General features: G+C 42.1%; 1 protein-coding gene across 1 annotated transcript in view; it reads left to right on the top strand.

Annotated features, from left to right (window-relative positions):
- Positions 1-18,859, top strand: part of ptprt (protein tyrosine phosphatase receptor type T) — a 218,938-nt gene that overhangs the window by 144,433 nt on the left and 55,646 nt on the right. Inside the window, 2 exon segments of the mRNA XM_072683369.1 lie at positions 1,923-2,110; positions 17,430-17,517. Of these exon segments, the coding sequence (XP_072539470.1) occupies positions 1,923-2,110; positions 17,430-17,517 (276 nt within the window).

Raw genomic sequence — 18,859 nt, 5'->3', positions numbered from 1 at the left:
GTTAAAGCAGGGAATCCACTACAGTGTGCAGGACAGGATGCCTGCTCTGCCATTACACATGCTATAGAAGCTCAGATTATAACACAGTAACTCCAGCTGTATAGCCACCTAGACAGCAAGTGAGTCATAGCCCTGTTTTGAGCCACACTTACCACTTTCACACCAACATGTCACATCATATGGTGATGATGGTGATTGAGATCAGTTCCAGCCCATAACACACTTGCCGTCGCAATAGCTGACCTGTAGGATCCCATGGCTGGGTCATATGTGGCTCTGAATCATCTGCTGTCTGGCCGGTTTAACGCTATTCTTTGTGTTTTGATATTTCAGATGACGGTAAACAAAGCTGTTGTTTTTCTGAGGGCCGCATTCCAGACACATTTTAACCCTCAATTTGTGTCTGAAATTGATGACTCAAATTCTTCACATAGCTTCAGGTCTGAAGATGTGTTCTCTTGGTAGACAAAGAATGAGTTGGCAGGCCTTAGTCATCAAATGAGAAAACAGCTCTAACTCAAATCACTACACTCAATTAAAGAAGTGCTGTTGTTTTTGGATGAAAGTTTGGAAAGGAAGTGCCTGTATTCAATCCTTAGTTCCAGTCTGAAACAGCAAATGTACATGTGCTGGTATTTTACCATACCTGTATCTCTCTACCTACCACCGGTCAGCAGTAATGGTCACTTTGTCACATTACCCTCAGTGTACATTGGTGAGTAGGACTAGCCATTGTTAGGGGAGGAGTCTCCGAACAAACAAAAGTGTGATTAGAACCAATCACAGTTAAGGGGAGGGGCCTCAGCACAAAACAGGCTGTGGTTTGGATTAATCACTGTCATGGTAGGGATTAGGACTAATTACAGTCAGGGAACAGTCTGAGAACAAACAAGGCTGTTATTAGGACTAATCACAGTTATTACAGGCAATCAGGGGGAGGAGTCTTATAATGAGTAAGATTGGAATTAGGACAAATCACAATCAAGGGGAGGAGTCTCATAACAACAAAGGTTGGAATTAGCAGCAATTATAACAAGCAAGGTTGGAATTAGGAAAAATCACAGTCAAGGGGAGGGGTCTTAAACAAAGGGGTCATTGGAACCAATCACAGCCAGAGTTGGGAGGGGGGGGGGGGGTCAGAACAAAGATGATAGTGATTAAGATCAATCACAATCATGGGGAGAAGTCTGATAACAAAAAAAAGTGGGATTAGAACAAACAAGGTTGGAATTAAGACAAATCACAAGCAAGAGGAGGGGTCTTAAACAAAAATGTCATTAAGATCAATCACAGTCAGGGGGAGGAGTCTCAGAACAATAGCAGCAGAAATTTGTGATTGCAGTTGCAGTGAGGTGAAGGTCCCAGAGCAAACGGGGTCCTGATTACGACCAATCACAGACAAGGAGACGTCTCTAAGCAAGGAAGGCTGTGATTAGTGACCAAATCACAGCCATGATGCTGTTCCTCGCGACAGCACACTCCCTCTCTTGTCGGGTAGTTCAAGTGTTGTACTGTTGACTGCTGCTGCACAGCAAGCCTCCAAAATCGGAGGCTATACAAGTCCACGTTCTCAGAAGATGATCACCCATGAATAGAAGGAGCTTTCCAGACCTCCAGGTGGCAGCGTCAGCTTCCAGAGTAAACCAACCGTGTCGTAAGCTCAGCTTCTCGCTGTGAGATCACCAAGGAGGACTGTGCCGAGTGAAATCGTGAACTGCAGATGGATGTTTGCTGAACTGTGCTGAGGTTCAGATCTCGCCAGGATGGGTTTCTGAACACCGGTCAAGGCTGAAAGAGGCTTTCAGTGGAAACTCTCCAAGGACAGTGCAGTTTGAGAAGATGCTAGAGGCTAATTCTGGTTGTGGAAGCTGCTGCATGTATCTTGATGTCTGATCCATTCCCAATGTCCTTTGCTCTCGTAGATGGCAGTCACAGCGAGATGTCCCAGCCATCGCTGACCATTCAGACGTACCCATATGGAGGGTGTGAGTCAGTGGAGATGTCCTACCAGGCAGGCCAGTTCCAGCCTGCCATTCGTGTGGCTGACCTTCTACAACACATCACCCAGATGAAGTGTGGCCAAGGCTACGGGTTCAAAGAAGAGTATGAGGTAAGCGTCCTTAGAAAGCACGATTAAAGTGGAGAGGGTTGAACTGATAAACTTTTTATTAGGACCAGGGGTTTATTAGGGGGGTTTATTAAGAACAGAGCTGCCCAGGCAGTTGGACCAAAACCCTAGTGTGGATTCTTACTTTCTGGACCTAAATTTTCCATCTCTGTGTTTAGGTTATGATATGTGACACATAAAGGAGCATTATGGCGGCTCAATGCAGGTTTTCAATGCCTTTTGCAAATAAATATATATTCTAATGCAGTCATATTGTCTTGTTTTGGAAATATATAATTAAATAGGAACACTTATACAGGCTGATACCAGACATTACGAAGAGTTAGCAATTATAATGCGTTATATGGCATTTTTATATAATCACACACATGTCTGATTGTTCATAAGTAATCATAGCTACCAGCATAGCACTTAATAAAGCAAGAGTATATGATTAGGAACAATCACAGACTGGGAAGGAGTCTCAGAGCAAGGTGGGAGGAGTCTCAGAATAATAAAATTAACTTTGAGTGTACTGTCTGTTTAACCTTCTGTTTAACATATGCTCATTATGATGTTATGATATGTAAAACATACATATGGTGCAGTACGGTAGGTCACTGCACTGCACTTCTCTTTCAGAAGATGTTATAATGTATTATGAATACTAATCTTATGCAGTTACATACTCTTGCTTTATAAAGGTCTGTGTGTGTAGCTATAGTTTGGATAAGATAAGAGAGCACTTTATTGATCCTGAAGGAAATTGCACAGTACTGTACATATTGCACATACATTATTATTAGTATTATTAGCATAAATACAACAAAGGTTAAATGAATAACAGTAAGCAGGGCCGATGTGGATATATGAAGTATGTACAAAAGCAGCATATGTCTTATTGCACTATGGAGATACAAGGTAATAAGACTATTACTTATGAACAATTATACAGGCCCATACCAGACATTATTGGATATGTATGTATTTCATATAACACATTATCAATGCATTCATAATGGAATATTAATAAGGGATTCAGGTGAAGTGTTACTAAAACCAAACCAGCAGCCAAATTCCAAATTTACAGCCGAAACCCTGCATGTCTCCACTGTTGTGTTACACCAGCCAGACTCTCATCAACACACCTGAGCAGAGCTGTATGCTCTTGAAAACTGATTTCAGTGTTAAACTTTAGGTGAAATGTAGGTGTTTAGGAAATATATTATTATACACAATCTAAAAACACCCGTCAGTATACGTAGTAATCATTTAAAGACACCCTAAACAAATATAGCAGCACTGCTTCAGTTCACTTTTTGTATGAATTTTTTAATTAAATGTCACGTTTTGATAAAAATGTTAATTATTTGACTGTTTTGAGTCACAGAGAGGTCATTCCCATTTTTTAGTGGAAATTAAGGAAGAGTTAATTAGAACGCACAGTTAATTAAAATGCACATTGCTGAGCATCACTAAGAGCGCTGTGTGAGGGGGAGATTTTGTAGGGAGAAGGTCATGTGACTAAGGTCAAGTAACTCTTGATAAATCCACACACAGATCCTGCAGTAGCTCATCCTCCTGACAACACAGCTAATTATCTTTCATCCTGATGTTTTATGCGAGTTCGTCCCCGGCCTTCTCGCCTTGCCCTGCTGCCAACTGCTGCTCTGCTATTCACCGCACTGCGAATACCTCTCCACCGTGCCCATATGTGCACTGAAAGGCATATTTCTGCCACTGTTTGTAGTGCAAACAAAAGCCTCTTTTGCTTATTCAGATTAACGAAGGTCGTCCGGCTCTAAGGACGTTCCCACTTCCATCGGTTTATCTTTTGTGGTTTTCGAAAGACAGGCGATGTTGAAAGCTCTGTTTTTTTTCCGTCTCCGTCTTTCGTCTCGGGCTGCAGATGAGACGTGCCACTTCTGAGGACGTGTTTTTAAACGAGCTGCGTTACTGAGGGGGATACAAGGTCGGAGGAAATGCGCTCGAGGGCGAGATTCATTCCCTCAGACTCCTCTGATCTGATCTATCAGAGAAAACGGCGTATTTTAATTAGGGCTAAAACTTTAGTCCGTTAAACTGAAGCCTGATAGTGAAGTTAAGAGTTTATATTTGTGTGATAATTCAGTAATTATTGAATATATAAGCAACAATGAAATAAATATAACATATATCACATACATGGTTTTACCCTGTGCACTGCATGCACCAGAAAATTACTTGAGTGAGATTTTAATAAATAAGTGGATTTCTTGGCAATTATTTGATGGGTTTAATGGGTTAAGCGCAAAGCTCACATGACTAGTCAAATGTAGTGCAGGGGGTCACAGGTTCAATGCCCAGTGATGCCACAGCCATCCGTAACTTACTAAGAATCCCAGATAGCATAACTGTCATCTCTCGCTGTGGGTGGGATGTTCCTCCATCGTTCCTCCATCACTCAGCGTGCTAGCGGGCGATGCTAGCCAGTGCAGGCGTCCATTAGCTGATGTAACAGGCTTAGCAGTTAGCGTTCTCACGCAAGAGTGTTGAGCTCCAGCTCCAGTGGTGCTGGAATCCTTTAGGGCTTTAAGGTCTGATTTATTTGACTTGTGACTTAAACACTTTCTAAAATAATATATAATAATGGACTAGCCTAGCCTAACCTAGCCTATACCACTGTGTAACATGAAAAAATAACAACAAATAAATTTATTCAAGAATAAATTATTCCCAGGGCTTAATAGATGTGTTGCTGTCCTCTCTGGGTCCTGTCAGTGTCCAGTCGGCATAGAGTGTGTTTAGTTAGCTGAAGAGATTCCAGCCAATCTGCTGGGTTAGCTTTTATTCTTTTCAGGTTTCTTTCTGGCTCAGATCACCACATTACCGCTGTCGTGACACATCCTATCCGCCCAGATACATCCTATCCCCTCTGACATCATATTAAAAGGACCAATAAGGACCCAATACAGTGAGCAATGACCCAAAACAGCTGCTTACTAGGACACATTTAATGCTGTATTTTGCAAACGGAGCGACTGAATTCGGTAATATGAGGTAATATTTCCATTTGATAAAAAGGTAAACAACAACAACACTGTCAAGAAAAGAACACAGTAATAAAAATATCTTTCTATTTATTTTAATTGTGAATAGGTCATTAACTTCAGCCGGGTTTCTGTAGGTGTTAGGGCTGTAATTATAATGAGTCAGTTTTGGGGGTTTGGGGGTTTTCGGAGTTCCGGTTCTGCTGGATGTTCTTTTGAAGGGGAAAAGTAGTGTTTGGATTTTTTTTGGTTTCTCACTTCCATGTACTAAACTCCTATTGTTCAACCATGACAAATCAAAACAGAATGAAAATTCAGGCGTTCCCAGGCCATCTCCTGAGTTAGTACATGATCAATTCACCCACTGCTGTCCCATAACTTACTGCATGTACGTGCATAAGACTATTGCACTAAGGACTCTTTTGTTTCTTAAATTGTTTTGTAAACAAATGTATTGGGACACTTCCTCATCATCAACATGTACCAGTACCGGCCCCATAAACACACACGTGAGTGTCTCAGCTGTTCGTGGAATAAGCTTTGACCGTTGTGCTGCTGAGCAACCTTAACCTACTGTTAATGAGGGACATGGGAAAATATGCAGAATTCACTGCATCCAGTGGCTTGTAACTGTTTATTTGTCCTCAACAGCATTTTGTTCCACATTATGTTTGTTATAATCTTCAGACTGATTTCTGTATTTAGTAGAGTCTAACATTAGAGGATCTTCTGGACTCTAGTCTGTATAAACTAGATATGGGTGTTTTATGAGTGACAGTGAAGCTCTTCTGGAAGAAGCTCTGGAGATGTAAATGTAAATGACTCGCAATGCATTCTGGTCCACTTTCAGCTAATGTAGTGCACTACACTCATTAGACATTACCAGTGCATTGTGGGAGATTGTAGCACTCTCACAATCATGCTTGAATTCCACCTTATGGTACCCTAAAACCTACATAGGGATGTATTTTGATCACAGCTGCAGTTTAACCTTCCTGGACACCTTCAGCACCTTCAGCAGCTGGTCATTTACAGTAGCTTTGACTAAATGAACTGGAATGGAATCAAATTAGAGAAAATAAGACACGTGATTCATCAGTGTTTATTGATGTAATGGGTCGGCTGCAGTAGTTTATGTGCATTTCTATAAATGTACATATAATCCATACAATTTTATTCATATTATTTTAATACAATTTTCATATTATTCATATCATTTTATTTTTATAAGCATGCTTTATGGTTTGTTTGGTTGTTGTATTTTGTTTGGGGGGGGGTAATTTATTTGGCCTCAGTCAGGCTGTCAGAGAGTTCCTATGAGGAGTGAAGTTAAATAGAGTGAGGTGCTTTTCCATCAGCACTGCAGTCTGTCTGGGCCTGGCAGTAAAGTGGAGATGCATTGCCTGCTGTTGCTCTCCCTCTCTCTCTCTCTCTCTCTCTCTCTCTCTCTCTCTCTCTTACTCTCTCTCTCCCTCTCTCTCTCTCTCTCTCTCTCTCCCTCTCACTCTCTCTCTCTCTCTCTCTCTCTCTCTCTCTCTCTCTCTCTCTCTCCTCTCTCTCTCTCTCTCTCTCTCTCTCTCTCTCTCTCTCTCCCCCTCTCTCTCTCCCTCTCTGTTCAGCCACTCTGAGTGTGTCGGCTCTCGGGCCTGCGTTTAAAGGGACATACATCAACAGGGACGTTTTTATAACGTCTTTTTGTTATCGGCGCGCTCTTCTAACCTGATTTGCTTCGCCGTTTCTCCCGGCCCTCCTCAAATGAAGTTGGCAGCCTCTTGGCTCCTATATTGGCCGCCTCGCCGCCGATGCTTATGAATATAAAAGTGGAATTTCCTTTTATATGGTGAATAAGGAAGACTCAATATATTTACACTGGATTGTGTGTGTTGGCTGCGGGCTCGTGACGGGATTATTTGGGATGAATGCGGCGTTTTCTCCGACGCTTTGACAGAGGGAGCATGTTTGAAATGGGATTCGAGCATTTCATGTTCTATTAAAAGGCTGCCATTCATGCAGTGCCATGTGTGTGGTTCTGGGGAGGCTTTGAAGAGAGAGAAAGAGAGAGAGAGAGAGAGAGAGAGAGAGAGAGACAGGCAAGTGCAGTGTGACTTTAGTAAAGGTTCAGAATGTGTGTCTGTGCATGCTTATGAGCCTTCTTTTCATACTGAATATGAAGTCATGGTGTTGATAAAGGCGCACAAGTGTGAGGGTGTGTGTCTGAGGTGTGTGTGTGTGTGTGTGTGTGTGTGTGTGTGGGAAGAGAGAGAGTCCAATTGAAGTGTGTTAAAGCAAAGCAGAGATACAGGACGCTTTGATAAAGGAGGATCAGAGCTACCTGTGTCTGTCAGCAGTGTCAGCATTATCGACTCAATGATCTCATCATCCTGATGGGTGTGTGTGTGTGTGTGTGTGTGTGTGTGTGTGTAAAATAGAGAGACAGAGAGAGACTGATTGACGTTGAGCATAAACACAACAGAGTCAACAACCCTCAACCCTCGCTTACCACTGTTACCTGTTTTGTACAAAATCTTACTGTGAAGAGTCAGAGAACAGGAAGCAGACGTCTGAAGCTCTAATAAAAGCTCCTCACCGAAAGTTCTTCACCTAATGGTGATGAAGACGCTGCCTGATGCCTGAGACACGGTTCTACCAGAGTTCTGAGAAGAGCTCGGCTCTAGAACCTGCTTTTAGAACCAGATCATTAAAATGGTGGAGGGAGACATGCTGCAGGGTGTAGTGCGGCTACAGAAAGTAGTCCCTAAAGAAAACTGCATTAGTTCAGATTCTCCACTATTTTACCCTCATCATCATCATCATCATCATCATCATCATCATTCCATATAAAACTCAGAAGACTTGTGTAGCTGCACTGGTGGGTTTGGATAGGAGATAAATTATGGGCTGTATCTGATTCATTCACTACCGCTGTAACCACACTGCTGCAGTGTCCCACCAACCCCATTGATTGTTGGGCACTCTATCATCAGAAACCCTTTATGTTTGTTATTACTTATTGTTTGTTACATATTGTTATTTTATTATTTGTTGTTATTTGTATTATTATTATTATTATTATTATTATTATTATTATTTTAGACACTTTCCAATCTCTAGTTTTTCACCTTGTTTACATTGTAAATGAGGGTCACCCTTAATTTTATTTTTTTATTTTTTACTTTAATTTTTTTAATGAATGCTGATTGATTAAATTCTAAACATCAAACTCTAAATGTGTTTCATCCAAACCACTGAATTATACAGAGAACTGGGGAGAGAATCTCCAGGCTGAGAGTCTTTCTGCTGTTTAATCTGCAGATCTTTAATAGCAGGATTTCTCTCTACAGTTATTATCTTTTAATCTAACAGATCTGAAAGAAAAGCTAAACTTTTTAAACATGCAAAAAGTAAATAGGAATAAAAGTCCCATCAATCGTGTTTTTTATCTGATTATATCTGATTATACAAACAACATCACTGTATTATATACAGTATCAGCACCTCCTGCAGTGAAGGAACCATTGTGCAGCTCTTAGTGTATACTGATGGAGCAGACTTTATATAGTCGACTGATTCTCTGAATGGACCACCAACAAGACATTCAGTTCTCTAGGGTAAAAGACCAGAAGCTATTGAACATGGCTTGTTTCAAACATAACTAACAGTGATTAATCAGCTCGTTAACACTGACGACCTAAAATCCTCAAGCCCTCAGTGGTGGAGTGAAGCTTAGTCTCAGTATCTCAGTAAGCAGTTCTGGTTTGTCTGTAATCTTGCGGATCCTACAGAATATCACTACACTCAACTTTGACCCTCCACATGTTTATCTGTGCAGCATCATGCAATAAGAGGAGGTTTTGCTCTTTGCCTCCCCCTACAGGTGGGTAGTGTAGTTCACTTTTACACCACTGCTGTAAAAACTTTGAGCTTTGAGCGCCCCCTCATGGACAGCTGTACACGTGCATTTCTGGACAGTGTGAGAGCTGCAGAAGCTTGATCTGAAGGTGGAGCAGCATGTGGGCGGAGGTGGTAGAGTAACACAGGATTTTACACTAATATGACTCTATGGGTTCTGCAGCGTTACACAGCAGTTCTGGAGAGAGGTTCTCCTCCTGCAGCTCCTCCACCAAACCTCCATAGTGCAGTAGCAGCAGCAGCGCTCCGGCCCGGAGTGGGAATGACGGAGACGCCGTTCTCCCTGTTCCAGTCAGTGGAGCATCAGCATGATCCTGAAGCTGCTGATTTAAGGTGGAGCTGATACAGGGTGATGATTTTGGGTGGAGCTGATACAGGATGATGGTTTAAGGTGGAGCTGATACAGGGTGATGATTTAAGGTGGAGCTGATACAGGATGATGATTTAATGTGGAGCTGATACAGGATGATGATTTAAGGTGGAGCTGATACAGGATGATAATTTAAGGTGGAGTTGATACAGGATGATGATTTTAGGAGGAACTGATACAGGATGATGATTTAAGGTGGAGCTGATACAGGATGATGATTTTAGGTGGAGCTGATACAGGGTGATGATTTAAGGTGGAGCTGATACAGGATGATGATTTTAGGTGGAGCTGATACAGGATGATGATTTAATGTGGAGCTGATACAGGATGATGATTTAAGGTGGAGCTGGTACAGGATGATGATTTAAGGTGGAGCTGATACAGGATGATAATTTAAGGTGGAGTTGATACAGGATGATGATTTTAGGAGGAACTGATACAGGATGATGATTTAAGGTGGAGCTGATACAGGATGATGATTTTAGGTGGAGCTGATACAGGGTGATGATTTAAGGTGGAGCTGATACAGGATGATGATTTTAGGTGGAGCTGATACAGGGTGATGATTTTGGGTGGAACTGATACAAGATGGGGATTTAAGGTGGAGCTGATACAGGATGATGATTTAAGGTGAAGCTGATACACGGTGATGATCTAAGGTGGAGCTGATACAGGATGATGATTTTAGGTGGAACTGATACAGGATGATGATTTAAGGTGGAGCTGATACAGGATGATGGTTTAAGGTGGAGCTGATACAGGATGATGATTTAAGGTGGAGCTGATACAGGATGATAATTTAAGGTGGAGTTGATACAGGATGATGATTTTAGGAGGAACTGATACAGGATGATGATTTAAGGTGGAGCTGATACAGGATGATGATTTTAGGTGGAGCTGATACAGGGTGATGATTTAAGGTGGAGCTGATACAGGATGATGATTTTAGGTGGAGCTGATACAGGGTGATGATTTTGGGTGGAACTGATACAAGATGGTGATTTAAGGTGGAGCTGATACAGGATTATGATTTAAGGTGAAGCTGATACAGGGTGATGATTTAAGGTGGAGCTGATACAGGATGATGATTTAAGGTGGAACTGATACAGGATGATGATTTAAGGTGGAACCGATACAGGATGATGGTTTAAGGTGGAGCTGATACAGGATGATGATTTAAGGTGGAGCCGATACAGGATGATGATTTAAGGTGGAACTGATTCAGGATGATGGTTTAAGGTGGAGCTGATACAGGATGATGATTTAAGGTGGAGCCGATACAGGATGATGATTTAAGGTGGAACTGATTCAGGATGATGGTTTAAGGTGGAGCTGATACAGGATGATGATTTGAGGTGGAGCTGATTGAGAATGTGGCTTTAAAACAGAGCGTTTCCTCCTGAAAGAGGTACACTGAGCACAGTAGCAGTATAATCAATGTAATTACAGTACTTGTCTGTATTTTGCAGCTCTAGTATAAAATGTACTGCTTTTTGGAAGAATTACATAAATCTATAAGTTGGTGATTTATAATGAGCTCAGTTTAATGTGGCGTTACATCGGCAGGGAAGTAGGCTCTTTAGTGCTGCCTAATAAAAGACATGAGTAAAATCCCTGCCTGATAACTCAGTGATGATGGTGATGATGATGATGATGATGATGATGATGAGGGGGAGGCAGGGCTTTGACAACTCCTTAGACAATTCCAAAGACACCCTGCCTCCTACGCTTGTTCTTCTAGCATACACACACACACACACACACACACTCCGCAGGTCCACAGAGGCCGGAGTGGGATTGTTTTATCTCCTCTCTTCTAAAGAGTATTAATAGCTTCAAATAAAGGAGTTCTCAGATGAAAGCAATTCAATTAAGGGCATTTTGTTTTCTCTGGGAATACCCCCCCCATCCATCATCCCCCCCTCCCCCTCCCCCAAAACACAACATCCAAGTAAAAAGGAAGTTTTTCTCTTTGCTGGGAGGTGTGGATTCCTTTGTGTAACCCCCTGCACCACCCCCACCTCCCCACGCTCGCACTAATTGGGTTATTTAAGGATAATTGTTTAAATGAAAGGCTTTCCAGCTCCCGGTTAATCGACATGGACAGGGAGTTCATTGCAGATCACTGGGGCGGATGACTGCTCCGAACTGTTGCCAGATCCCATTTCTCACATTTTGGGAAAGGGGCTCTTAGGCACAGCTGATGGCGTCTGTGACTTAAGACGCGACGCTTGCTAGATCACATTCAGCACATCAGACGTTCCAGCTGATAGCAGAGATGTCGAGCGCGTGTGTCTGTTCCTGACTGCTTCCATATGGTGCTCCGATTCGAAGCCCAGCCTTGATGCAGCGGAATGAGATGCTCGGAGTTAACGCGCGCGTCGGATATGACATTCCGTACAATTACTGAACCTTCGTTTGCAATAATGACAGAATATCAGAGCAGCTGTGCAACAAAAAAGAGGGAAATCAGCTTAAACCCTGTCTAAATGTCTAATATTTGTCATTCAGTTTAATGAATTTAATGCTGTTTTATTATATTATATTATTATGATTATGTAATTGATGTAAAGGCATTTCATTTGTACTTGTAAGTCGTTTCTATCCTAAAGTGTTTTCTTTTGTATTTCAGCAAATAATGCAGATCATTTTGCTTGATTTATTAAATAATATTATGACATTATTTGCTAAATATTATAAAGGGCTTATTAATGGTTAAACACCTTAAAAACATAAGTAATCAGTTATTCCACAAATAATGTTTGCTTTCCCAGCAGCTCCCCACATTCCTCCGTACTGTTAAAGCTCAGATGTTGCTGGTTCCTGGTCTTACTGTGGCCTCTCCTCCAGTCAGTGTTCTAGTGGTCAGTGTTTGGCTTCAGCAGAGCTCTTTTAACCAGCCTTTCATTCTGCCTGTAGGTTTTCAGAATGAGAAAAAGGGACACATCAAACGTGCTGAATCTTTAAGTTAATCGTTCATTTAAACGGATGTATTTATTGGGGCCCAAGAGTGATCTGCTGCCCTAAGGTCAGTCAGCGTTCTAGCTCTCGGCTTCGGCAGAGCTCTGACTACAGTTGAACCCCAGCAGGAGCTGTAATTACGAATGATCCAGAACACAGCGGGAAAAACAAAGGATCGAAACAGGATCAAGTTTAAAATACCCAGTACCCGGTAATCTACATGTCCAGATGTTTGTGGACACCCCTTCTAATAAATGCATCCAGCTATTTTAAGCTGCACCCATTGCTGACACAGATGTGCAAATGCACACACACAGCTTGTCTAGTCCCTGTAGAGAAGAAGTACTGCCAATAGAATAGGACTCTCTGGAGCAGATCAACATCATGATCCTATTGGCTCCATGCTGCCTAATAATGCCAGGCGTAGTCTAGAGGGTATAAAGCCCCCCAGAATTGAGCTGTGGAGCAGTGGAGGAGCTGTGTTCACTGGAATGATGGTGCACAATCAATCAAATCCTCACAGCAATGCTCCTCCAAAATCTAGTAGAAAGTCTTCTTTTCTGGACAGCAGAGACAGTTACTCCAACAAAAGCAGCAATGAGCAGGTGTCCCAATATTTTTGTCGTATGACTGGATCGGCCCAGAATCAGCTTTTTTTCTTTCTTTTAAATTGTAGATGCTTTTCTATTTTCATCATTTTTTTTATTCTCTATAGATGGTTGTAATCATCACAGATCCACTTTAACAGTGTGACTGCAAACAAAGAAACCCTCCACACAAACACCCAGACTCCAGCACTCTGCTCTGCTGGAATTGCCTGTGAACGTTTGCTGATCTGTCAGCTGCTGAAGTGTGGCTCTCTTCTTCCCCCGACATCAATTCTCGTTTTTGTGAAGAAGTCTTTCTTTTCTCAAGCTTTGGAAAGCTCAAACACTCCTCCTCTGATTGGTATCACGGGAAAGTTTCTGAGCCCTAAAAAGAGTCGAGAATCTTCCACAGTGAATCAGTCTGGACGCGTCACTGCGATTCGGCTGCTCCGTCCCACTCAAAGGCCGGTCGTTTTGTCCATGAAGTCCCTTTTGTTGCTGGAAGGTTGTTATCTTGCTCTGTCACAGTAATTGGGCCAGCTCAGTTTGGGGAGGCAGGGTGGAGACGACATTTCTCAGTCTGTACCTGCCATCAAACACACCTCCAGCACCTCCAGCACCTCCAGCACCTCCTACTGTTTAGTGCAAAGCTTAACTATGTTTAATGATACATGTCAACCCCCCAGTGATGCTACTGCTTACCAAACACTTCACAGTTCTGCATTATGATTAATAATGAATAATAATTATAGGGATCAGTGGGTGAGATGTGTATAAAAAAGGTAAAGGTGCATGTATTTGTCACTGTAATGTGTCCTCTGCATTTAACCCATCTGGTAGTGAACACACACTCACACACCCAGAGCGGTGGGCAGCCAACTCCAGCGCCCGGGGAGCAGAGAGGGTAAAGGGCCTTGCTCAAGGACCCAACAGTGGCAGCTTGCCGAGCCCGGGAATCGAACCCACAACCCTGTTATCGATATCCCGGTGCTCTAACCACTGAGCCACCACTGCCCCACCTCCCCAAACTGAGCTGGCCCAATTACTGTGACAGAGCAAGATAACAACCTTCCAGCAACAAAAGGGACTTCATGGACAAAACGACCGGCCTTTGAGTGGGACGGAGCAGCCGAATCGCAGTGACGCGTCCAGACTGATTCCCTGTATACTGGTGTAACTGTACTGGTTGAGTGTGTGTATACTGGTGTAACTGTACTGGTTGAGTGTGTGTGTACTGGTGTAACTGTACTGGTTGAGTGTGTGTTTACTGGTGTAACTGTACTGGTTGAGTGTGTGTGTACTGGTGTAACTGTACTGGTTGAGTGTGTGTGTGTATACTGGTGTAACTGTACTGGTTGTGTGTGTGTGTACTGGTGTAACTGTACTGGTTGAGTGTGTGTTTACTGATGTAGTTGTACTGGTTGAGTGTGTGTATACTGGTGTAACTGTACTGGTTGAGTGTGTGTGTACTGGTGTAACTGTACTGGTTGAGTGTGTGTATACTGATGTAGTTGTACTGGTTGAGTGTGTGTATACTGGTGTAACTGTACTGGTTGAGCGTGGGTTTACTGGTGTAACTGTACTGGTTGAGTGTGTGTTTACTGGTGTAACTGTACTGGTTGAGTGTGTTTACTGGTGTAACTGTACTGGTTGAGTGTGTGTATACTGGTGTAACTGTACTGGTTGAGTGTGTGTGTTTACTGGTGTAACTGTACTGGTTGAGTGTGTGTGTACTGGTGTAACTGTACTGATTGAGCGTGTGTTTACTGGTGTGACTGTACTGGTTGAGTGTGTGTGTGTACTGGTGTAACTATACTGGTTGAGTGTGCGTAATGGTGTAGCTGCACTGGTTGAGTGTGTGTTTACTGGTGTAACTGTACTGGTTGAGTGTGTGTATACTGGTGTGACTGTACTGGTTGAGTGTGTGTTTACTGATGTAACTGTACTGGTTGAGTGTGTGTATACTGGTGTGACTGTACTGGTTGAGTGTGTGTTTACTGGTGTAACTGTACTGGTTGAATGTATGTTTACTGGTGTAACTGTACTGGTTGAATGTATGTATACTGGTGTAACTGTACTGGTTGAGTGTATGTTTACTGGTGTAACTGTACTGGTTGAATGTATGTTTACTGGTGTAACTGTACTGGTTGAGTGTGTGTTCTAGTGTAAAGATACTGGTTGAGTGTGTGTGTACTGGTGTAACTTAACTGGTTGAGTGTGTGTGTGTACTGGTGTAAATGTGCTGGTTGAGTGTGTGTGTGTGTTTACTGGTGAAAGATCAGTGAGGATTGCGTTACTAATAGACCGCTCTGCGGACACCCACACCTGTAGATGACCAGTTCCACAGACATGATGTAACACTGAGACACTCTGTCTGACCAGCAGAATCTCCAGCTATCAATCCCAGTTCTCTCTCACACACACACACCAACACACTCCCTAATATTTGTGCTACCAGCTAATGGAATTACTGGAATTATTATATCCCTATTATATTCCTAATATAATGTACATCCAATTAATTACTGGGCTAAACTGGGCAGGAACTCTCGTAGACTGGTGTGATCCTGGCCTGACTGGACAGACTGTCAGTAAAGAGCTGCTATAAGGGAAAACAGACCGCTCGGCTCATATATACACAGACAAACCTGCGACACTCCAATACACTGTTTACACACATCTGTATTATTAACGTATATCACACACCGTGTTTACAGTGTAGACTGCGCTAGCTAGAAAATGAGGAAGCAGAACCAAGTATTAGAGAGGAAAGGAGCTAATTACAGTTTATCTACATTAACCCTCACAAAGCATGTTATTATATTACATAAACTGACTCATAATTCACTGAATCAAGTCAAGGAACTCTCTGGGAGGAGGGCAGAATCCAAACTTTCAATCCAGACCACAATATTATTTGTAAATAGAGAAGATATTATTATTTATCATTTATTCATAAATGCGCCTTTCCAGGACCCCACCCGTGATAAAATAACATGCATAAATAAATCCACTAAAAATACAGTGTTGAAAAAAGCAAGTCATAAAATAGTTTCTGTTTTCTGACATTTCTGTCATTTCTTCACATCGAAACAAGCAGGATGGAGTCACAGGCTCGAACCCGTCCACTCAAAGCACATAGGACACTCTTTTCATACCTCAGAGTATAATGAAATATGAGTAATGCTTTATTTTAGAATGCACCAATTAGCACTTTATTAAAACCCTTTTATCAGTTTAAGTCATTTCTAACAGATGAACTCCCTCTGCATTAAGCTTTATTAATTATAATCTTCATCAGTACATCACTGAAGCTCTGCTATGTGCAGGTCAGTAATAATGAAAACATCATTAGTTGAAATACTATGAGGAGAACCTACAACACCTGGACTGTCCATTACATGACATGCAGCCACTATCTTATTACTCACACTTACAACAGGTGCATTTAGGTAGTCATTTATAATTCAATAGTCTGATTAACAGGGTGGTAAAAGTGTGCATTGTGCATTATCATTTTTAATAATGTAACTATTACTAATGTAACTAGTACTATCACACAACAGAGCTGAGGTTATGTACTAATAAAGGTTATAATGAGTGCACAATCCTAATGCAGAGTAAAAAAAGAGCTCTTAGAAATGTCTCATTCAGACTGAACTGAACAACAAACAAGACTTATTAAACAACTCTTATTAAAGGTTCTTTAATCACATCAAATCAAATCAAATGTATTTGTACAGCTTTTTATAACTGGTGTCACAAAGCTGCTTACAGAATCAGTAATTAGTAAAAAAGACAAGAAATCAACAACATAAGAAGACATGAAAAATCAAAGACCCCCAGTAAGCAACCAAAGACCACCATGCATGAGAACCTCCCTCAGAGCTGGAGGAAGAAACCTTGAGAGGAACAAAGTGGACCCGACCCGTCCTCCTCTGATCAGAACTATTTATAGATTATTGATAAAAGTCCCAGAACCACCTAACTGATCTACTACTCAGGTGTGCAACATATTCATAATCATAATAATAATCATGGTGTAGAATAACTTAATATAGTCCTGGCAGTGATGGTCAGAGTAATGAGAAGAATGATGGGTAATAGTGGTGATATGAACAGTGGCAGATAGTTAAGAGTCCATTAAGGTTGAACATGGTCATTAGGCAGGTAGAATAAAGGTCAAATAAACTCTTTAAAATGAAGTGTTACATGTGGTTCTGTTTGAAGAGCACAGCAGAACCTCAGTATTAGCACCTGAATTGTGAGGGGAAGTGAGGTTCTGACTGTGACCGTTCAAACAGGAATCAGGCAAGGCTGGGTCGGTTCTGAAGGAGTGTTTGATTGAATTTGTTGAGGTTTCTTTTTTGTAGTTTTGTGTGTGTGTGTGTGTGTGTGTGTGTGTGTGTGTGTGTGTGTGTGTGTGTATACCCATGTTGCAGTCACTGTATTTGATGTGATTTTAGGGTCTGGCAGAGGGACAGACTGCTCCGTGGGAAACGGCCAAGAAAGACGAGAACCGCAACAAGAATCGCTATGGCAACATCATTGCTTGTGAGTACCGAAAAAACGTGGAAACCTGAAATGAAGGAAGTGAAGCTGCATTGCTGAAGCACCACACACTCAGACATGCTGTCATAGCGTGTGACTGCTGCAATGTATTAAACTAAAGTGTACATTTAGTACATAAAACTGCTCTGACCGATGATGATGATGATGATGATGATGATGGAGAACTGATCCCTTCAGTGGAGAATCAGTAGTAGCTCTGATGAAGCGTCTCTGCTCCATGGCATTTAGCTAGCAATGACGCTAGCCACACCTCTTCTTATAAGTACATTCAGCAGCAGTAAGATGCACCAACCATATGTCCAAAAGTATCCAGACACTCCTTTTAATTAGTGAATACCATTAATACCCTTGATTTCAGAATTACAGTATATTTATAGATGACTGATAACTCATTAGCTATTCAAGGCTGTTGTGGTTCAGAGTGCTGGGATGTGTGGCAGTAATAGTATGACAGTGTTTACAGTAGTAATATGGAGCAGAGCTGAGTTTTACGCTGCTAACACCATAAAAACTGATCTTACTTTGGGAGAACACCTCAGCCTAAAGATCAGAGGCAGCTCTTATTAGTGTGTAATCTAATAAGTGTGAGAAAAACAATCAGTGCCATCCCACCACTAATGACCTGTACTGGACTGTACTGTACATGATTAAACTGGCCACTCATTATAATAATTTCACCAAGCTCAAACTCAACAGCTTGTAGAACATCTCTAAAACCAGTCCTGAGCACAAGGAGGACCATCATTTCAAGCAGCGCTTCCAAAAGCAGCAGCAGCTGTGACTCACATTGATTACCAGTGGCTCGCAATGACTCTCATCGGCTCTCAGTGGTTCCCAGTGGCCTCCAGTGAGTCCTAGTCGCACCTAGTTGCTCCCAGTGGCTCCCAGTGACCCCCAATGACTTAGTGACTCCTGGTGACTCTTTGTGAGTGTCTATAAGTGACTCCCTGTGACTCCCAAATGGCATCAATTGACTCTCAATGAATCCCAGTGACTCTCAGTGATTGCCTAGTTACACCAGTGACCCCCAATTATTTAGTGACTTTCAGTAGCGTCCACTGTCTCTCTGAGATTCTGTGTCTTTTAGTGACTCTCAGTGACACCCAGTGACTCTCAGTGGTTCCCAGTGGTCTCCAGTAAGTCCTAGTCACACCTAGTTGTTCCCAGTTGCTCCTAGTGGCTCCCAGTGACCCCCAATGACGTATTGACTCTTAGTGGCTCAGAGTGGCTCTCATTGAATTTCAGTAGCTTCCACTGACTCTCAGTGATTCTGTTTCTTTCAGTGACTCTCAGTGGCATCCAGTGACCCCCTTAGTGACTCTCT

This window comes from Salminus brasiliensis, chromosome 7 (genome assembly GCF_030463535.1).
Source record: "Salminus brasiliensis chromosome 7, fSalBra1.hap2, whole genome shotgun sequence".
In the NCBI taxonomy this organism is placed as follows: domain Eukaryota; kingdom Metazoa; phylum Chordata; class Actinopteri; order Characiformes; family Bryconidae; genus Salminus; species Salminus brasiliensis.
Note: the sequence above shows the minus strand (reverse complement) of the source record. Positions and strands in the feature narration are given on the sequence as shown.